The sequence below is a fragment of the Xenopus tropicalis genome, chromosome 6 (assembly GCF_000004195.4).
Source record: "Xenopus tropicalis strain Nigerian chromosome 6, UCB_Xtro_10.0, whole genome shotgun sequence".
In the NCBI taxonomy this organism is placed as follows: Eukaryota; Metazoa; Chordata; class Amphibia; order Anura; family Pipidae; genus Xenopus; species Xenopus tropicalis.
In genome coordinates this window covers 111,619,912-111,642,814 of record NC_030682.2, presented here as the reverse complement: position 1 = coordinate 111,642,814, position 22,903 = coordinate 111,619,912, and the positions used below count along the sequence as shown (strand labels likewise).

Here is a 22,903-nt window from a genome sequence, read left to right as displayed (position 1 = left end):
TCGTAATTCTGAGTAAGCTTCTTCTGCACTACACACATTTACTACTAAAACACATAACATTAAATTACCATTATTTACTCACATAGTAATAATAAGCAGGTAAGAATCATTAGTCCAATGGCTGCAGCTCCCAGTTTTACAGATTTGTCAACCATTCGTTCATTGCAGGCATCCCCATTAACACAGGTGCAAATAAAGAGTGAAAGGATCTGCTTTTCTGGGCAACTTAATCCTTGGTTGTCTTTCACCAGAATGTGCACTTTCTGTGGCCCATCCCAGATATTTTGAGGTTTCAGCTGTACACTGAACCCTAGTTTAAAAGTAAAAGTAAAACAGGTCATTTCTGCTGTTTAAGAAGCAATTGTCAAAATACATTTAATATAAAATATCCTGAAAAAGAAGTATTTCAGCATAAAAACTGGATATTACTTCACATTTAGAACGTTTTCTGCTTAATAGAAAATAAGTAAACATGAGACTTGCTTGGGCAATTTTCAATCTACTATTGTGCATGTTGAGATATTGTTGAAAATAATCACATCATTGTCATAGTCACCCATGGCAAATAATAAAGGTCAGGCCGACTCGTTAAATAAAATAGACAGAATTTGTTTCTTTAATTAGCCATACTTAAATGTCTCTCTAGTCCAGAATATTGGCACTTAGCCTTTTTTTGGGGTCTGCTGCATATCTAAAAGCTACTAGAATTTTACATGAACTATAAAAGCAAATATGCATGCATTGTATCCACATTTTTACACAAACAAAGCAGAGCTGTAACTGTTTGTAGGTAAAAGGTGTGGCCAAACACAGCTCTACTTAAACTTTTAGGGACCTGACAAAGGGCTGCTTTATTCCCAGTGGGAAATCTCCTCTCCTGCGGGTTATAAAGGCCTGAAAATACCTGCCCACATCCTTTGGAATCACCGTATGTAAAACACTTTACATGCAGCGATCCCAAGTAACCATGCAAAAATGCCTTCTGCAGCATGTTAAGTGTTTTACATGTTGCTATTGCAATGGATGTTGGTGGGAAGGTATTTTCAGGAGGTTTGAGGCCAGTTGAAGATTATTAGTGGATGACAAAGCATACAATCTATTATGAAAGTAAACTAAAAAAATGGGGCACAAGCGTTAAAGTTTATGTTTATTATACCATCTATGCCATTCTCTGTATAACCAGCACAGTAATATAGAAGGGGTCCTGCTTCCCATTCCCATTTCACGTAAAACAAGCACAGTTATATAAGGTTTGCTTTTCCCTGCCATAGTCTGTGCAAGAATGTATGTTTTGCAGACTACTGTGTCACCTACCATTGCTTGGTCCAATAGTCCAGAATTTTGCATATCCAGGTGGCTCGTCAATTATAGAAAAATTAAATGGGGCACCAAATGGGAAGTCATCACGATCCACTGCAGTCACATTGATAAAGTCTGCAGTGTTGCAAACAGTCTGTATTGGATTGATTATAGTAGGACAATTATCATTTTCATCCCCAACTTCTATGGCAATGGTTCCAGTGGCTGTTTTTCCTGGAAGATCTAAGGAAATGTACCTTTGTTAGAACACGTAGTTAACCTACACTATTGTACCATTGCAATGCCAGGATTAGCGGTAACTTACAAGATACCCTCAAGTATTTAGAAAGGGGGACTATACACCTCAATCCAAAATGAGTTCAAAGAACACGGGCTTGTGTAGGACACAATTGTTACCTGGCATTTATGATTATAGTATTTTCTTGCACAAAGCAGTGCAACTGAAACCAATTTCAATTTACAATAGTTCCAACTTTTTTTTTTTTTGAGTAATTGTTCAGAGAGGAGAAGGTCAGTACTCTTTACAGATAAACCCATTACATAGGCAGCAACAAAGGCTGGTTTCCCATGAGTCAGGTACTCATCCTGCATAAAATAGAGAGGAAATTGACAGTACTGTCAATCTCTAGCTTGAGCGATTGCACCATATCTTCTACAGTTTATTGCTAAAGTATTAAGCACTACAGTGCATTTTAGGAAAGATCATTAAAAAAAACAAAAAACCCCAACGTATTAGTAAAATTGTATTTCAATAAAAAAATACTGTGTGTATATTTGACTACTGAGTGAAATTTGCCACTTTAAATAATTGTTGTTCAATACACATAGTCTAGTGTATTCTTTATTATTACAATTACCATATTTGAGAATTTGTGTTAAAATTTGGAGAGGGTTTAAAGAGAAAAATCTCAGTATTTTGGGCCCCCAACCATGATTATGACAGACATTCTTAAGTCATACCTTCACTAATGGCCAATATTTTTGCCACATAGATCCCGTTAACCACATATATTGACTCGCGATCTGGAAGTTTAATAAGTTTGATATCAGCTGTGATTGGATCAATTGTGAACCAATTATCTGGGTCATATTCTTTGGCATACCTGGCATAAAATGAAATAAATAGTCTTGATGTAATCAATTAAAATCAATTATTAAACAAACAAAAAACAAATTGCTAGTATTAATAGTTTAGATAAGATCTTAATAGAAAACGTATATAAATTTCAATTTAACGCAGAATAAATAAAAACAGCAAAAAGATGACTTACTTAACATTCTCAGCAACTTTCCCAGTGTCTCCATCATATGCACGATATGATCCAATCACTGTTTGAACTTTAGTTTTTCCTTCACTAATCAAGAGAGTCTTTCTGTTTGGCTTAAAGACAGGACCCTCTGGAACGTTTTTAACCTTCACTTTAATAGAAACTGTCTTTGCCCCTCCAGCTCCACCGCCACCTCCACCGCCACCTCCACCTCCACCTCCACCACCAGCCCCTCCACCAGCACTTATGATTGAACTATGATATACGGCTTTATTTGAAACCACAACACTCAGTTCAACGTTTTGCATCATCTCATAATCAACTTCCTAAAGAGAGAGAGAGGGAGATAAAATGTACATACAATTTAAAATTTCAGTTCAACATGCTTAAAAGGAGAACTAATGCCTAAAAATGGGATATGGCTAGGAATGCTGTATTTTATATACTAAAAGGACCAAAAGACAAAGGTGTGAATTTGGCTTTCTTTAGAGTTACTGTAGCCACCAAGAGGTTCAGCAGCCCTATGATGTTTTAATATCCCAGACCTTTAAAGGTTATCAACAGAAATGCCCCATCTTCTGATCATTAGGACATGTTTAGTGTCAGTGATACTGCACATGCTCCATGAGGTCTGCTCTGTGCTGTGAACCTAAGCAAAGGGGTTGTTGGAATGAGCAGAGTAAGAACATGTCTGTTAATAAATTTGGTGCTACTGGGCTGATTATTAGTGAATTCTGCTGGAGAATGCACTTGTTTCTATGCTCCTTTGTAATATGAATCTGAATTACTAATCATATGTCCAATATGACTTTCTTGTACATATAATGTATTTATGATATTTACTACTCTGCCTGCATCTATAAACAGTTCTGAACATACAGATTACATGCAACAATAACCTGTGCAAAAGGTAAAGAAGGCCCTGCCCAACACACCTTACTGCTAATCTACCTTTCAAGAACAACTCCAGTTACAATGTTTAGCTAAAGAAATAAAAACTCTTTCTTTGTGGTTAAAACAAAAAAGTATTCACTGAACTCAATCTGAACAAGGATGTATACTGCCCCCTTAATGGAATCTAGTGCAGTTTTGAATATTGAACGCTATCTATGTATATATTTCACACAAAAAGTTTTCATAAAAACATTAACTGTAAAATATGAAAATGAATATGGCATCTTTACCTTTACAACCATCAGAATTCCCTCATTAGTTGCAGTATCTGTTATTATCTGAAAAATGTTTTGTTCATTTCCAGAGACAATGGTAAAGTTAGCCAGCCAATTATCTGTGAATTCTTCATCAAAGTCAATCGCTTTCATTCGCAGAACTTCCACATTTGCTGTATTTTCTTCAACAGTTCCTTCATACTAAAATGCAAATTCAAGAAAGAGTGGAACATTAGAATTTGCAGAAATGTGCAACAATGTAACTCATATAGAAGGAACTTGTTTTATTAAGGCCATTTTGATGCTTGCATTCGTTTGATAGTCAGCCCCTCCAGTATGCTGAAAGCAATGGGTCTTGCTTGATTATTATAAACACATATGTGGAGGGCCGCATAAAAATCAACTACATGGAAAATCCAAGTTAAAACAGCCATCAGTATATACCCTACTAAATAAATATAATCACAACAATCCCATTGTTATTAGTGAGTAGTCACTTTAAAACAGTTATTTGCGTGGGTTTAAATTCTAGTCTTGCACCTTGGTTAAAGCATAGTATGAGTATGATATATAGAGAGTGCTATTCTTCGACAATTTTCATATAGTCTTCATTTTTTATTATTTGTGATTTTTTAATTATTTAGCTTTTTGTTCAGCAGCTTTCCAGTTTGGAATTTCATCAGCTATCTGGTTGCTAAGGTCCAATTTAACCTAGCAACCAGGCAGTGGTTTGAAAGATAGATAGGAATATGAATAGCAGAGGGCCTAAATAGAAAGATGAGTAATAAAAAGCAACAAGAAACAGAGCAATAATTTTTTTGGCTGCTGGGGTCAGTGACCCCCATTTAAAAAAAAAAAAAAAAAAAAAAAAAATGAAGACCAATTGAAAACTTGCCTGGCCATTTTATAACATACTTAACTTGATGGTGAACCACCCCTTTAAATTAAGGCAATAAGCTTTGACATGGCTAGCATATTTATACAGGCGAAATACCAGATTAAAACAAATTACAAGAAATGGGTAGTCTATTTTATAGTTAAATAAAAAAGCTTATCGAAGGTGCTTCTTTTTGTTGTGAAAAAGAACATGTGCAACATACAGCTGTAGTATTTTGACGAAAATGCACAGAATATCCCCCACCCCAAAATACCTGGTCCTTTTCAAGGTACGGAATGTTGTCGTTCACATCCTTAACTTTGATTTTGAGTGCAGCTGTCCCAGACAGAGAACCTGCTTTTCCATCATTATCTCTTACTTCAACAACTACATAGTAACTGCTTTGTTTCTAAATGGAGGGAAATAAAAAATGATCTAATTAAGTCCAATTAAGCACATCTGTCCCATGTCTGCTGGGTCTGGCACATTAGACACTGCATTTTTTATAAGAAAAAAAAAACTTGGCTTCATGGTTGTTGTAGACTTTTTAGCAGATTCTTGTTATGAACAAGCATGCTCACTATCTGGTTGCTGGTGGTAAAGCACAGCAGGACAGTCTCACTGAGACTGGTTGCTCACTAAAGTAGCAAGCCCTGATTTTCTGCACAGTTTTAACAGACTATGTAAGCTACATGCAAACAAATTCTTTTTAGGGGGCCACACAGGGGCAGCTTATTGGCCTGTGTACGGCTCTCACATGGGCCAGCCCGACTGATTTCTGGCAGGTTTAAATATCCCTTTGAGGCAAGGAGCAAATTAACTCAATGTGGTCCTTGCCCCGACAGCCTGCATCCTGTCAGATCCTGTGACCTGATCATTTGGCTCGAGGGCAGAGCAATCAAATCTATCTGATATTGCCGACCTGAAAGTGGGCATCTCAGGGAAAGATCTGCTTGTATGGCAACTTTGCTATTTTTTCCCTGAGATCTTTCAGTGTATGGCTAGCTTTAAACTAGACCCAGGGCAATCTTCATGATCTAATTACTTGACAGATGTTGACTTATGGCTTTTAGAAGCTGTGACTACAAGCAAGAAATGTAAAACCAGCAACGGCACTGTATCACTAAGATCTTAAATGCGGGAAACAAATCGGTAGCTGTGATGTTAAGTTACCTGCACCAATAGTGACTGGCGTAAACTGCCCTACAGATAACAAATAAAGGCAAAGTAATCACAAGTGGAAGCAAAGCATCTTTACATTACCTCTCTATCAATATTTGATACTTTTGAGTAAACTTCCCCAGTATCTTTATTTATTTCAAATATTTGTATATCTCCTGGTTCTTGAGAAATGACTTTATAGGCAAGTTTAGCGTTGATGGTGTTTGGATCATCAGCATCAGTTGCATTTAGCTGAAGAACTAGGGTATCTGCACAGCACACAAAATAAAGAGAAATAATTACACCTCAGTATTAAAGATAAATAGAGAGAAGTGATATACATTTAGAAGTGGGCACACATTTTCTTTTGTGTTGAAACTTACGTGCTGGGCTTAACTCCTCAATGACACCAAAGAAAACCTCATTTGTAAAAACTGGATCATTATCATTAATGTCAACTACTTTTACTCGGAGATCTATAGGCGGTTCAGCGTTATTTCCATTCTGATCTAGAGCATAACCTTTAAGCTGAAAGGAAGAAAGCAGGCATTTTGAGAAATAATGACAATTGGCTTCAACTATCATTACTGTACAAACTAATAAGGGAAAAACCTATTAGCTTGCCCAGACCCTTAACTTATACTGTGAAAATGTAATTATCTTTTCTAAGTGTGCACCGTAGCATTGACACTAAGTTCTGTGGTGGGTTTCTGTGTATGTGTGTATGTGTGATGTATGCCGTTTAAATTTTAATTTATTTTGTCTTCCAAGGCATAAAGGCTCATTGTGCAGAAAGCACAGTGCAATTTCAAGCACAATGCAATGTTTTTTCTAACAATGCAGCATTTTTTCCCCTAGAATTTCAGTGCCATTGCAGGCACGGGGCATTACATCTGAAGCAATTGTGCTGCGGCTGACGCAACTGTGGCGAATTGCTAACAATAATGCAATTGTGCCAATTATTTTCAAAGTCTGTCAACGCGCAAGTGATGTGTGTGCCCAATTTTTTAGGTGCAATAACGCTGTCAAGATTGAGGTAGGGTGCTGTGGGAACCCTGGAGCAACTGCCTGGTGAGGAGGTGGCAGTAGCTCCAGGAGTACTGCTGCACCTATTGACGAACAGGGCCAGATTTGAACTACAGTAATGCAAGAACTATGTGCCAAGTAGAAATAATATGTAACTGACACATTTATTAAGTAAAAGATTCAATGAGAAAGTGTTTAGTAGACATTTAGTCCTTTTCCTTTCTGTTTCATGGCGCCTTCACTGCTTTTCATATATATTCATGTGGTTCATATGTCCTTCAAAGGATATTTATGCCCCTAATTACAATATGATTGATCAAATTAAACTTACATAGAACATTGGCGTTTCTTCTCTGTCCACAATTCCTGTTACGTTCAGTTCCCCAGTCCTTTCATTGATAATGAAAATGCCAAGGGGAGGTTTTGTCACCCCCATACCCTCAATGCGATATGTAATTCTCCTGTCGATCTGATAATCTGATTGAATCTGTTAGTGAAATTAGAAGTAATTAGGAGTATCACACATCTTGTTCTCCAGATTTTCCATTTAAAATAAGTACAGTGTAAAAAAACTAGTATAAAAGTTAGCAGTAAATGTATTAAGAGATTCATAACCAGAAGTTTTGTATAAATGTACTATAAATTATCACAATATGTGCAGCAGTAACATACCCTACATACAGGACTCCACGGAATAAATGGAAACCATCATAATTTATTAAAGGTATGGGACCCATTATCCAGAATTCTCAGTACCTGGGGTTTCCGGATAAGGGGTCTTTCCATAATTCAGATCTCATACCTTAAGTCTACAAAAAAAATATTTAAACAGTAATTAAACCCAAAAGAATTGTTTTGCTTCCAATAAGGATTCATTACATCTTAGTTGGGACCAAGTACAAGTTACTGTTTTTTTATTACAGAGAAGCCTATGGGAGATGGCCTGTCCGTAATTCTGAAATTTCTGGATAATGGGTTTCCGGATAAGGAGTCCAATACCTGTACCTTCTTTTTAAGACTGCAAGCTGTATAAAATGTTATGCAAGACCTGTACAAATAACATTGTTGCCCCCAGTGTGATGCATACATTGCTGAAACTGTGTTCACCACAGGATGAAAGTGCCAGCAGTATCTCAACATAAAAGTGCATAGCTCTCTGCTGTGGATTTATTCATCACAAAACGACAATTTCTATGTTTTAGTCTACATTCAGTTTGGCCAGCCAATGAATTTACAATCAATCAGTTCTCTAAAACCATAGTCACCAAGCAGAGGTGACTATTAAGACCTGATTTTGTAGCAGAGGTATGAAGGCTTTTCCTATGTTTCCTTGACTTTCTGTAAAACATGGAAATGAACATTTTTTTTCTGCTTTCAGTGTATAAACAAACATTTACAGGTATGGGATCAGTTATCCGGAAACCAGTTACCCAGAAAGCTCCGAATTACAGAAATCCCATAGACTCCATTTTAATCAAATTATTCAGAATTTAAAAACGGATTTCCTTTTTCTCTGTAATAATAAATCAGTACCTTGTACTTGATCCCAACTTAGATATAATTAATTCCTATTGGACGCAAAACAATCCTATTGGGTTTAATTAATTTATTGATTTTTTTTTTATTACGAAATTACGGAAAGATCCCTAATCCGGAATACCCTTTACCCCAAGCATTCTGGAAAATGTACCTGTACAAGGATTGCAGAACTTCCATTCCATAGAAGTAAAATCCCCTTTATTTCACATATGGCACAGATTCAGAATGGGAGTGCTGCAATCCTTGTAAATGTTGAAGTGGAAGTTATGCAAAGGCGAACAAATCCTACTGCATGCACCCTTTAAGGTCTAATTCAAGCAAATTATGTGTGCTGAAACATTGTTGTCATAGTCTATAAGCAAAGTAGGTACTAAGTCCCGCCCCCTCCTGCCTTGTTTTTCCAGCATTTCATTCAATCCCCATACTGCATTTATTGATTAAAGGGATACTGTCATGGTTTTATGGTATACTTTTTATATTTTTAAATTACACTGTTTACATAGCAAATAATTCACTGTACCATTTAAAATTTTATTCTTGAACAAACAAATGTATTTTTTACATTTGTAATATTGGTGTGTAGGCAGCAATCTAAGTGCATTGTGCCTGAGTCTGAGCTTTCAAAAAGGGCCAGAACTACACATTAGAACTGCTTACAGGTAACCTACGGTTTCTCCTACCCCCATGTAACTGAAGGTTCCCAAGCCGGACTTGGATTTCTTACTATTGAGTGCTATTCTGGAGCTGCTATCTTGCTACTTTCCCATTGTTGTGCTGATCGGCTACTGGGAGGGGGGTGATATCACTCCAATTTGCAGCGCAGTAAAGTGTGACTGAAGTTTATCAGAGCACAGGTCACATGGCTGTGGCACCCTGTGAAATTTCCACATGTGAAATTTCCGAATGAAACATAAGAAAATCTGTTTCAGATTTCAATGCAGGATTCTGCTGGAGAAGCTCTATTAAAGGAAAATTGTTTGATTCTAGCCTTCTGTATAGGAAGGAGTCGCGCTAGAATCGATCAATCGATCGTCGTTTAGTGGATTCTTCCCTGCATCGCCGTATCGCCCTATTTCAAATGACCGGAAGCCAAATTTTAGCAGGTATTTTCTAATAAAGCATTCAAAATAATAAATGGTGTGCAGGATAGGGCAATTATTGGGGCAGGGTTGAATAGATTTTTTTACTTAAAATTTTTTAGTGTTACTTTCCTTTAACTGATGCATTTAAAAAAAAACCAAAAAAAAAAACATGATTTCCCATTACTGTATTACTTTAAAAATGCATGTTGTTGTGTGCAACAAAGAGCAAAGGAAGGGGGGAGGGGGGTTATGGTCAAAGGTTGTACAATCTCTTAAAGTGCACCTGAAGGGCACTGGCACACCTAGTAATTCTGGGTGTTTTGTTGGCCAGACAAGTAAAAGCTCTGTGGGTGAACAAAACCACATTCCACATTTATTTAAAGTCGCCTGACACATGAGTACACCTGCAACTGTCCTTTAAATAAAGGGGAAGATTGGGGGAGTGATTTCAAATGTTATTTCCCCCACCAAAGGAGCTATCCATTGCATGGTCAACAAAGCCCAGAATAGCTAGATGGTTCATAGCCCTTAAAAATCTAGTTAGGAAATGATTGGCTGTTGAGAATTAGATTAAGTGTGTAAATTTATTCAGAGAGACTTTACTACAATTTCATGCAACAACTCATTTCCAGGATCACTTACTTTTGCTATTGGGTTCCTCCAAGAATTATCCTGTTCCTCTGTGATTGTCACAGGTGGTATAATCCATTCTCGCTTGTATCTTATTACTTTTGTAGAAACAGCTTTTTTGTCATCTCCTTTTCTGCTTCTTTCTATTACCTGTTAGAAATTAAAAAAACCAAGGCGTAATGTAAAAGCATCTATATAGAGAATTCCGTATACACTAGAGCAGGGCAATCAAAATAAAGGCCCTCTTTGAGCTTTTAATGGCTCCCAGCCTGTTCAAGTGGCCTACTGGCAGACTATTGTAACTCAACCTGCTAACAAGGGGTTATTGGATAGTTTCCCAACAGCATAGTAAAACCTTTGAAGCTTTGCATTAAACAACAGAAAGTAGATGCCAGTGTTAAGTTTACATTGGAGGTTTGTCAAAAGTGTGTCAGTTTAGTGGGTTTAAAAATAACTATTTCTAAATTATTTTTGCAAATGTGCATAAACAAGTGCTGTGTCGCTGCATCTTCGGTTGACTTAGTATTTTGATAACTTTGCTAAAAATGTGCTGCAGAACACAATAACAGGGGAGGCAGTGATGCGCATCATGTCTTTCTTAACCTTGATTCCCTAGATGTGCCTGGACTACAACATCCAGCATTAAACAACATATAATTGCAAGAAAGGAGTTATATAATATGTATAGCGCAAAACAAAGAACTACATCACTACATGATCCTGTAACAAATCAGTAACAACAAATACTTAGAAAACAATCCTCTGCTACTCACCTCTAAATGAAGACTATGTCCAACTCCAAACAAAATCTGAAAGTTAAAAAAATAAAAATATTAATACACGTTGCAAATGTGCTTGGCTAGATCATATTCATACCTCTACCAAATTACTATTTTAAGAATATTTTAAGATACTGAAGTGTAAGTGTTCGGCACCTTCTGTTCTGGTCCAACGTCACTCATCTCCCTTCATCATACTTCTCCCATTCTAGCCCCCAATCTGAGCATGACATTTTCAAAGTTTCACAGCTTTGGGTGCAGTGAAACCCAGTTCTAGTAATTTAGCTACTGACGCATGGGTCACTCGGGAGGAAATTCAAAAGAGACTTGAACATGTAAAGGTAAACAAAGGTCCAGGGCCGGATGGGATTCATCCCAGGGTATTAAATGAGCTGAGCGCTGTGATTGCCAAGCCTCTTCACTTAATTTTTCAGGATTCATTGAGGTCTGGCATGGTGCCGAGAGACTGGCGGATTGCTAATGTGGTGCCGTTATTTAAAAAGGGATCCCGTTCTCAGCCTGAAAACTATAGGCCTGTTAGTCTGACATCAGTAGTAGGAAAACTTTTGGAAGGGGTAATAAGGGATAGGGTACTTGAATACATTGCAGTTCACAATACTATTAGTTTGTGCCAGCATGGTTTTATGCGTAACAGATCTTGCCAGACTAATTTAGTCGCCTTTTATGAGGAGGTGAGTAGGAACCTCGATGCTGGAATGGCAGTTGATGTCATCTACTTGGACTTTGCTAAAGCGTCTGATACAGTACCTCACAGAAGGTTAATGATCAAATTGAGGAGTGTTGGCCTGGAACATAATATTTGTAATTGGATAGAGAACTGGCTGAAGGATAGAGTACAAAGAGTGGTGGTAAATGGAACATTTTCTAATTGGACCAGTGTGGTTAGTGGAGTACCGCAGGGATCAGTCCTTGGTCCTTTGCTTTTTAACTTGTTTATTAATGACCTGGAGGTGGGCATAGAGAGTACTGTTTCTATTTTTGCGGATGACACAAAATTGTGCAAAACATGAAGTTCCATGCAGGATGCTGCCGCTTTGCAGAGCAATTTGACAAAATTGGAAAACTGGGCAGCAAACTGGAAAATGAGGTTCAATGTTGATAAGTGCAAAATTATGCATTTTGGTAGAAATAATATAAACGCGAACTATCTACTGAATGGTAGTGTGTTGGGGGTATCCTTAATGGAGAAGGATCTGGGGTTTTTGTTGATAACAAGTTGTCTAATTCCAGGCAGTGTCATTCTGTGGCTACTAAAGCAAATAAAGTGCTGTCTTGTATAAAAAAGGGCATTGACTCAAGGGATGAGAACATAATTTTGCCCCTTTATAGGTCCCTGGTAAGGCCTCACCTTGAGTATGCGGTGCAGTTTTGGGCTCCAGTCCTTAAGAAGGATATTAATGAGCTGGAGAGAGTGCAGAGGCTGCAACTAAACTGGTAAAGGGGATGGAAGATTTAAGCTATGAGGTGAGACGGTTGAGGTTGTTTTCTCTGGAAAAGAGGCGCTTGCGAGGGGACATGATTACTCTGTACAAGTACATTAGAGGGGATTATAGGCAGATGGGGGATGTTCTTTTTTCCCATAAAAACAATCAACGCACCAGAGGTCACCCCTTTAGATTAGAGGAACGGAGCTTCCATTTGAAGCAGCATAGGTGGTTTTTCACGGTGAGGGCAGTGAGGTTGTGGAATGCCCTTCCTAGAGATGTGGTAATGGCAGATTCTGTTAATGCCTTTAAGAGGGGCCTGGATGAGTTCTTGATCAATCAGAATATCCAAGGCTATTGTTATACTAATATCTACAGTTAGTACTAGTGGTTGTATTTATAGTTTATGTATGTGAGTGTATAGATTGGTAGGTGTGGGTTAGGTGTGCTGGGTTTACTTGGATGGGTTGAACTTGATGGACACTGGTCTTTTTTCAACCCTATGTAACTATGTAACTATGAAACCTCCATTAGCCACAGCAATGGAGAACTATTTATTCGCTTAAAGTCATGGTTAACCTTTAAGTCAACTTTTAGTATGCTACAGAATGGCCCCTCCCTAGAAGTTTTGCAAATGATTTTCATTATTCATTCATTAAAGTTTTTGAGTTATTTGCCTTCCTCTTATACCTCTTTCCAGCTTTCAAATGTGGGTCACTGGCCCCAGTGAACAAAAACTATTGCTCTATTAGGCTGCAATTGTATTGTTACGGATACTTTTTACTACTTATCTTCCTATTCGGTCCCTCTACAATACTTATTCCAGTCTTTTATTTAAACCACTGGTTGCTAGGGACAGACCCCAAAATAGTGGATTTGGTGCATCCCTAAATGCGAGATAAGGCATAAATACATCTTACTGCAAAAATATAAATACCAAGAGGAACAGCTGAACGTGATGTGAATGGTTTCTGCCTTAGTTGTTATTTCCCCGGTATGAACCCAAAAACACAACAACAGGGGTCATATAAAAAGAAGCAAAGTTTACAACAGGCCTAGAAACCCAGGGCAACCAATAAGTCAATTGCTTAAAAACAGGCAACTGGTAAATTACACATTTTGATTGCTAGGGTTACTAGACACACATTTTGCAGCTTTGATTACATTGTAACAGTAAATTCTACAATATGTTTTTCATATGAACAGTCTGTATTAAAGCCTGAATGGTTACACAGCATGCCTGTGCTCTCCTGCCCCTTTTCTCTTGTTATTTTTGTTTTGAACACCTCCAAGAGCATGATTCCCATGCTATCAGAGATTTGGAATTTCACTCCCTGTCGTGCAGAGCAGATTCCTCAGCATTCATTCCTAGCTGTGCAGCAAGCCAGAGAGGGTGTGTATGAACAATTCTCTTTGTTGTATCGCTTCTTTTCTTAGCCGGGTGTGGGTAACTGACAGTATTCGCTCTCCCCTACATCCACAGGCTTTCTTTAAACAGGCTGTGATTCTCTTTTGAAAACAATGCTTCCATGAACAGCAATTTGTCCTCTGATGTTGTTCTTGCCCAGCTCAGCAATATCAAATAACATGAAGGGTTTGGATTTGGCCAAAGCAAATTGACTGAACCCTAACCTTCAGTGAAAGAAAAAATCCTACAATGCGGTGCAACTCCAGATTACCCCAGTGACAGTCACTGGGCTCATGTACATCGACAAGTGCAATTTTGAGCACAGTTGTCATGTTTTTTCCCCCCACAATCAAGTGTCATTGTGGTTGCAAAGGTATGATTCTCTTGATGCAACTGTGCTGTGCTTCCAACAACTGGGTCCAATTTGGCAAAACTGAAGCCACTGTGCATGCACAGTTCTGACAAATATTTTCAAAGTTTGACCTATGTCAGTTTTTGTGTCCAATTTAAAGGAGAAGGAAAGGCTAAGTCACTTGGGCGTGCCAAAAAGTTAGGCACCCCCAAGTAGAGCTGGGCGGTATGAGCAAAAATTTATATCACAGTATTTTTCAAAATTATATCGGTGTCACGGTATTTGACGGTATTTTTTTTTTCCATGCATGATTAGGTGTTAACCCCATTTCCTAATAAATTAGAGAATAATTACTGCAGTATTGAAAATCAGAGTCAGGCAAGCAAAGGATCGGCAACAAGCAAAGGATCGGCAACAGAAAGTTGTAAGGTAAATCAGGCAGGCTTAGTTTCCCAGGCAAGGCCACAGACAACATAGCACAGGAGGAGGCGTTTGATAGCTTTAAATACCCCCACGCATGCGCAGAACCAGCGCCGTCAGCGCGTCATGGACGTGCACGCTTTGACATGTACGTGCGCCTTGACGCACGCGCACCTGGACGCGCGTGCGCAACGTCCCACGGACAACGGGGCGCGCGAGACCGGGCTGCACGGGTGAGTACCCGGACCACCCGTATGGCGGTATCTGAAAAATGAATATAGTTTTAAAAAAAAAAACACCGGTATTCGGTGAAAACAGCACCAGCCCGGGGTACCTGTAGCGAGCAAGGAATAAGGAGTGCCTTTTGACGCAACTGCCTTTAATGAAAGTGGTTTCACATGCAACTAATTGCGCAACTGCACTTGTAGATGTAAATGAGCCCTTACTTCTTATGCCTTGGTATGCTTTTTGGAAGAATTAAAATGTTTATACATTAAATATACCTTGTACCATAAGTGCAAAGGTGGTCATGCAAGGATATGAGGGGGTAGAGCTTGTAAGCCTTGTAGAAACTGCCGACTGATTTCTAATGGGCTGGTTAGAAAATCCTGTTGGATGAGGAGAGTATCATTCCTCTATCCTTATGCCCCTAGTGCGATCATCTAATTACCTACCTTGCAAGAATCAAACATGTTTGTCCTGTTTGGCTCAAGAAATTCCCCCCCCCCTTAAGCAGAGGGTGTGGTGTTCTGTATCAAGTTGGGCAACAGGTTGCTTGGGGTCTAATACTGTTGCTCAGAAGCATGCAAAAATGAAGGTGCACCATTGTTTTGGAAGAGTTTCTATGCAATTCTCCACACAGGACTGAAACTCTTTTAAGAAAGAGAGGACATAGCTAGTAGAATCAGCAGTGATTGGTCCAGCTAGTTATTTCACAGTCATCTCAGGAGTCAGAAAGTAATTTATTTGCCTCTGAGCCATGCAACTGGCTTTTGACCTGCTGGCGATATAGGTTTGCCTTTACTCTGGATCAACTTGTTAGGATTTGGCAAAGGTTAAACTGACAGACTTAGGAGGTTTACTCAAAATATTATAATGGAATGAAACCAGTCTAGCCACATTCTGAAAAGAAAAGTACTATCAATTAACATTGTGACCTCTTTGGTCAACCAGAGGCCTGAACAACCGGACCTGTGCAAGCTCTGGTCATTCAGGCCTAATCGTTTTTTCTTAGTGTAAAACCATCTTAAAGGAGTTTTAAGTCTCTTGTCAAGAGTTATAATATGATTCTCAAAATCACTATGCAAAAGCTGTTTCAGCTGCTCAAAATAAGGGTAAAGGGCAGATAGGAAATTAAGGCTCGACATGCAATACAATTGAAATGTATCACCTTCGACATACAAAAAATAAAAATTGTCAGTGAACTTTGTATAAAATACTTGTGAAAAAAAGCTTTAGCTCCTAGTGGTTGCTCTGTGCTGCAACCAAATACACTTGTATTGTGACACTTGATAAAGGGTATTGACCCGAAACATGTTGTGGTACCACTACCCACAATAAATGTTTTGCAGCAAACCTGCTGAAGCTTTTTTCCTATTTTTTGGATTTCTACACCTTCTACAATACCTAGTGCCTAGTTTAGTTTCTTAATTGCAGGCTGTGTCTAAGTAAAGGCAAGCAATTTCCACTTTCTCACTTGCCCATAGTAATGTATTACAGGTATGGGACCTGTTATCCAGAATGCTTGGGACCTCGGGTTTTCCGGATAAGGGGTCTTTCTGTAATTTAGATCACCTACCTAAAGTCTACTAAAAAAGTATTTAAAAAGTAATTAAATCCAATATTATTGTTTTGGCTCCAATAATGATTAATTATATCTCAGCTGGGATCAAGCACAAGGTTCTGTTTTATTATTACAGAGAAAAAGAAAACCATTTTTAAAAATGCAAATTATTTGATTAAAGGACAAGGAAAGGCTTCTTTTACAAAGTTGCTAATTTAATTTGTTTCATTACCCTCACCCAGATCGCTACCTTTGTTTATCAAAAATCTACCTTGAAAGAGAATAATCAGTCATTAATCGCATTCGCCATTTTGTTTGTGATCGCGTCATCCTGCGCATCCTTGTCAACCTTCTGCACATGTGCAAATTTTGAGTTGTTCGTGCCGACTTCAGGGGATGAGAGTGCGCTCATATGTACATGCGCCTTATCGAAAAACTATCCTTTGCGTGTTTCTCTCAGTCTTGGTCTTGAGAGCTGCGCAATGGATTATGGGTAGCACTATTTCCTTTCTTGTAGTGTTTTACACTGCCACTAGGGCACTGGCAGGCTGCAACGAGGTAAGCCTTTCCCTGGACTTGTTATCTTATTTACAATTTCCTTGTCCTTTAAAATGGAGTCTATGGGAGATGGCCTTTCCGTAATTCAGAACTATATGGATAATGGGGTTCTGGATAAGGGGTCCATACCTGTACCCAAATATAGTAACTATCATAGTAATAAATGTAGGAACTAAGTGGACAGCAAACATTTAGCTTTTCAAATGCTACAGAACTGTGAAAGTAACTAAATCCGAGCGCCAACTCCTGTTTGAAAAAATGCTACAGAACTACAATTGTAATAATTCCTTTAATAGCTCATCACCATCTGAGGTTCTAAAGGTTGCCTGTGGGTTTTTTTTTTTCCTCTATTATATCTGTACCTTGTACTTAATCCTAACTGAGCTGCATGAATTCATATTGGTGGCAAAACAATCCTATTTGGTATATTAAATCATTTAAGCAGACTTAAGGTTTGGAGATTCAAATTATGGAAAAATCCAGGTCCCAGGCATTCTAAATAGATCCCATGCCCAATTTTTTTTTTAATCATAAACTTGAAAAAAATGTTTTTAGTAGCCTTAAAGAAAGGTGCCCCAAACTACAAAGAGAAATCCCCAGGTTCCAGGTAATCTGAAAACCCCCAGGATCCAAGCATTACAGATAGTAGATCCTATATCAATATAAAAATGCACACACAAGCACATACACAAAAGTGCTAAATATTGCAGCTACATGCCTGAAGACTCTGCCCAACAAAGCTGCAAATATTTTAACCTAACATCTATACTGCATAATTTAGAGCAAAACCTGTTTGTCAGTATAAGTAATAAAGTGGCAGTAATAAAGTACTAGATGTAAAATGCATGAAAAGAAGGAACTAAAAGACTAAATTTGGCAAAGCTCCACAAGGCAGAATTCAATTTAATAATTTTTTAACATCTTTCAAAGCTGACCTGAGACACCCAAAGCCAGTTCTTTTCTTGGATACTCAGGGAAACCTACTGGGGATTATTTGCACCTTTATTAGCAAATTAGCCACTTTGTTCCCTATTAAAAGATTATAAATAGACGAGCCCAGGCTCGGATTGGGCCCAGACTCAGTCCCTGCAGGGTGCTCCAGTACCAGTCTCTCTCCCCCACCCGATGCACGTTTCAGATGCACGTTTCATTTACACATGCTCAGGGGAGAGGGTTGGGTGCCCCTATGGGAAGGGGGGGGGGGGGGCTGCAGTAGCACCGGTGGGCCCTGCACCTCCCTAGTCCGACCCTGGGTGAGCAATGCCTTCAGAAAATATGTAATTGATGTTAGCCAGCTTGGGCTTGTCAGTAAGGGCAGACAGCAAGAGAAACATGAACATAGACATACACTGAATGAAGAAATATAATGTACAGAAAACACAGACAAGATCATTGACTGCATTTAACTTCAATGTATATACCTAATATTTTTTTTATTAAAAGGGTAGTTCATAATTTAAATATGATGTAGACAGTGATATTTGAAGGCATTTTTATATTGTTCCTTATTTTTTTTTTATTGGATTTAGAATTAACAGAGAAGTCGATTTTTGGCTGCTGAGAACAGTCTCCACCATTTGAATATGAAGGATAAATGGAAAGTTGCTAAGAACAGGCCATTCTATAACATGCTAAAGACAACTTAAAGGAAAACTACCACTAAATTAATATATTTAATTAATGAAAAATTCCATACTGGTTGTGAAATAAGAAGTAGTAAAGGTGGGCATTCAGAGGCTGATCAATTACTCAATTACTCTCTGCCTCTTCTTCCTCATCTATAGACGCAGTAGGAACTGGCCAACATGGTGCATCAGCAGAAGTTTTCTAAGCTGACTAATGATGGCACAGTGCACACAGGGTGGATTTTGTCCAGAACATGGCCAAATCTTCCAGCTCCTATGCATTGACACCCGTTAGTGGGAGCACCAAATTCACTATTTTGGGTTCAATCGAACGCCGAATTTGCATGAGAGACTACTAAAGGGTTAAATGGAAGTGATTTCTGTGTGCTTACATTTTTTTTTTTTTTACTTCTGTGTTCACGTAATTTTAAGGATTCGGTTTGGCCGGGCGATTGGATTTGGGCGAAACCAAATCCTGTAAAAAAAAAGCTGAATCTTGGTAAATCCCGAACCAAATTCTGAATTCAGTACATCCCTAGCACATACAGAGCGGTTTATGCCCATATCTGCCTTTTCCCCACTAGTGAGCAAAACTGTAGTGTACCATGGTCCTTAAGGTCAGCTATCTCTTTAATCACCTTGTGAAAAAAATATAAAACAGTAGAACCAGAACATCTGCGGTTTTGAGGTGTACCCTGAACTGTTGCATTACAAACTATCACATGTTAAAGGGATACTGCCATGATTTTTATAATACACTTTTTATTTCTAAAATTACACTGTTTACATAGAAAATACCATTTAAAATGTTCTTCTTGAACCAACAAATGTATTTTTTTTAGTTGAAATATTGGTGTGTAGGCAGCCATCTTAGTGCATTGTACGCTACACATTAAGGGTGAAGACACAGGAGCTAATAGTAGCAGCTACTTGTCATGGCTACTAAAATAGACAATGCTGATCATTTACTGATAATTGTATCTATGTGTGTTTTAGCAGAGGCAATTCGCAGTATTGTCTATGGCAGGGTATTTTCTGGCATTTAGTAGCCGTGGCAAGTAGCTGCTACTAAGTACCTCCGTGTGTCTTCACCCTAAAGGTGGCCATACACGAGCAGATCCGCTCGCTTGGCGATGTCGCCAAGCGAGCGGATCTTCCCCCGATATCCCCACCTACGGGTGGGCGATATCGGGGACCATTTAGGTAAAAAAAAAAATAATCCGATCGTTTGGCCCTGGGGCCAGACGATCGGATTATGTGGGCGGCAATGGGGCAGTCGGATCGGGGACCGCATCAACGAGCCGATGCGGTCCCCGATCCGACCAGATTTTCTAACCTGGCCGATCGAGATCTGGCCAATTTCAGGCCAGATATCGGTCGGCCAGGCCGCTCTGCTCTCCCCATACACGGGCCGTTTAGCTGCCGAATCGGACCAAGGGACCGATATCGGCAGCTATAGTCGGCCCGTGTATGGCCACCTTTAATCTGCTTTCAGGTAACCTATTGTTTCTCCTACTCCCATGTAACTGGAGGAGTCCCAAGCCGGACTTGGATTTCTTACTACTGAGTGCTATTCTGATATCTACTGGGAGCTGCTATCTTGCTACCTTCCCTTTGTTCTGCTGATTGGCTACTGGGAGGGGGGTGATATCACTCCAACTTGCAGCTCAGCAGTAAAGTGTGACTGAAGTTTTTCAGAGCACAGATCACATGGCTGTGACACACTCCTCTTTGTTTCACTGTAATTGCAGACCCACATTAATTTGGCTCTAATTCAGCCCGAGGAGAAGGATGATCTTAAGAGAGGAACGACAGAAATGTTTTCAGTACCACAATTGAGCATAAGCAAGGGAAGCCTACATAAATGGATGGTTTATAGCAGGAAGTGTTGGACCTTAAAGGAGAAGGAAAGGGTTAAAATCTCGACCCCCCCCCCCCCCCCATTAATGCAAAGTCCTAATGTCCCTGTAGCTGATCGCTATATTTTTTTACCTTTATATGCTGTATATTCCCTGCACTGTCTGATTAAACTGAATGCTATATCTCTCCAACATGGTGCCACTTAACCCAATGCGGCTGTGCGAATCCCACCCCTAAACGCGAGCGCGATGTGCAGTACTGTGCAGAGTGTCCGTGGGAAGGGGCGTGCTCCTGCTTGTGCGCGCTCAAAGAAGATGCAGATGCGCATGCTCCACCTAAAGAAGCCGGTCTTAGTGTGTGCAGGAGTGAAGCATTATGGGAATCCTCTTTACACAGCTCAGCGTTTTTTCTTACTGTTTGGCTTCTGATCTTCTAAACGATTGAAATATGGGGAGACTTAGGGCTCTGGCACACGGGGGAGATTAGTCGCCCGCGATTAACTCCCTGTTCGCGGGCGACTAATCTCCCCGAGTTGCCTACCCCTGCCATCCCACCGGCGAACATGTAAGTCGCCGGCGGGATGGCAGACGCGGCGGGGCAATTTCAGGGAATCGCCGAAAAAGACTCGCGATTCCCTGAAATTGCCCCGCCGCGTCTGCCATCCCGCCGGCGACTTACATGTTCGCCGGTGGGATGGCAGGGGTAGGCAACTCGGGGAGATTAGTCGCCCGCGAACAGGGAGTTTTATCGCGGGCGACTAATCTCCCCCGTGTGCCAGAGCCCTTAAGGGCACAATTGAGAAAACTGAAGGTATGCCTGCAGCTTGAGATTAACTCTTTATTAGCCTTTCCTTCTCCTTTTAGGATTTACCCTTTAAGTACTCCAAGATTTGTGATTTTACTCAAAACAATTAGCAGTCATAAATGGTTATAGACACATGAAATAGTTTAAAAGGATTGTACCCAAATTATGTTTAAGGAGGGAATAAATCTGGACGGAATATAGAATGAGCAACTGTTACAGCTAAAGCCCAGGACTTATTTGACTACCACCATACCAGAGACACATCACTATGTAGTTGAAGCTGCAGGAACATTGTTGCTGTCTGCTTTATCCATCAGTTAGCAACTTATCTAAGAAAGTGCTGCAAGGAGCCATGGACAGAGCTAGCAGCACACTTAAAGCAACAGACAAGCACCAGTGGAAGGTTTCTGATGGCTAGTCTGATGCAAATTTCTCAGCTGACATGGCGTTGGTGTATAGCTACATAAAGCTTTATGGATCAAGTCTAAAATTATGGACAAAACATACATAGAAGCACTGAGAGACTTGCTGCACCAAGTCAGGTTGTTGTAGCAGTGACACTGTTACACAGGGATACCCAACCCTTTTTTTCTTGTGAGTCACACTCAGATATAAAGTGTTGGTGAGCCACACGAGCATGAAAAAAAATTCTTTGGGGATTCCAAATAAGGGCTGTGATTGGCTATTTGGCAGCCCTGTATGGACTGCTAGCCTGCCTGGCCTCCAAGCCAGAAATGTTAAAATATACACCTACTTTGAGGCCACTGGGAGGGACATCAAAGGGGGTGGTGAGCAACTTGGTGCTTGCGGAGCCACTGGTTGGGGATCAGTGGTATCAGAATATATTTTGATACAGTGTTACTGTTGTGAATATAACATTAAAATGAGTGTAAAAATGTAGCAAAACATGCATAAAAGTAGCAAGTTGTTATCTGTTTATAGTTATGTAGAGCATATCAGAGGCAGATTATTGACAAGTATCCCAGCCTAAACACCAACAATTGCTCAAGACCTCAAAGACACACTGGATGCCTACATTTTTAACTTACTGCTACTGTAGTAACAGAGCAAAAATACAGTGAAATAGAAACTTTTCATACATTATACTAGAATCATACAGGCTACAAATCACTCTCCTGCCAAGTGCTGTATAAGGTCCTAATCCAGTCTGGAGCACATGAACATAGCAAATCACCAGCAATATAACAGTGTTAAAACTTTCTATTGATACGTTAAACCACATGAACTGCAAGTCTAACCACATTCAATAAAGCTTTAATTATTCCCACAATGGACAGGCAGGTTTGTTAGACAGTAACGTCAGTGTCAAAAGAAGATTCTAACAGATGTCAATGAAGAAATAAAAGGATCACAACATTGTTATTGTTGGGTTCAAATTACACACACAAATATCATTGCTCCTATAAGCCAAACTGACAGAATTTTCTTACTTAACTGATCAATGATTCAAAGTTAATGATCAATAACAGTTCCAACAAGACGTCAATGGATAGGACACTCAGTAGAGGGTGATCCCTACCCATTTTGGCAATTAAGAACATGTAACAAATGCTCCATCAGTACAAAAAATGTTTGTCCTAATAAAATTATAAGATATGAGAATATAGGTAAACCTAAAATACATTGTGTGGTACTTTCACCTGTAAGTGCTGCTTTAAGCATATCTATAGCTGTAACATACCGCTGCATTTGAGACCCTGTATAGATAATGATCCCAGGCTAGACCAGACAGAATGCCTGTGGCCCTCCAGACACCGCTGAGATACAATTACCTGC

At 39.4% G+C, this 22,903-nt stretch overlaps 1 protein-coding gene across 2 annotated transcripts in view; it reads right to left on the bottom strand.

The window, feature by feature from the left end:
- dsg2 (desmoglein 2) overlaps positions 1-22,903 on the bottom strand; it is a 30,198-nt gene that overhangs the window by 5,997 nt on the left and 1,298 nt on the right. For both annotated transcript variants that reach the window (XM_031903508.1, XM_031903507.1), the window contains exons 2-12: positions 10,846-10,881; positions 10,085-10,222; positions 7,153-7,308; positions 6,179-6,323; positions 5,898-6,064; positions 4,909-5,043; positions 3,773-3,958; positions 2,592-2,914; positions 2,281-2,423; positions 1,315-1,542; positions 83-310 (exon numbers count right to left, since the gene is read on the bottom strand). In XM_031903508.1, coding sequence (XP_031759368.1) covers positions 83-310; positions 1,315-1,542; positions 2,281-2,423; positions 2,592-2,914; positions 3,773-3,958; positions 4,909-5,043; positions 5,898-6,064; positions 6,179-6,323; positions 7,153-7,308; positions 10,085-10,222; positions 10,846-10,881 — 1,885 coding nt within the window. The remainder of the gene's footprint in view (positions 1-82; positions 311-1,314; positions 1,543-2,280; positions 2,424-2,591; positions 2,915-3,772; positions 3,959-4,908; positions 5,044-5,897; positions 6,065-6,178; positions 6,324-7,152; positions 7,309-10,084; positions 10,223-10,845; positions 10,882-22,903) is intronic.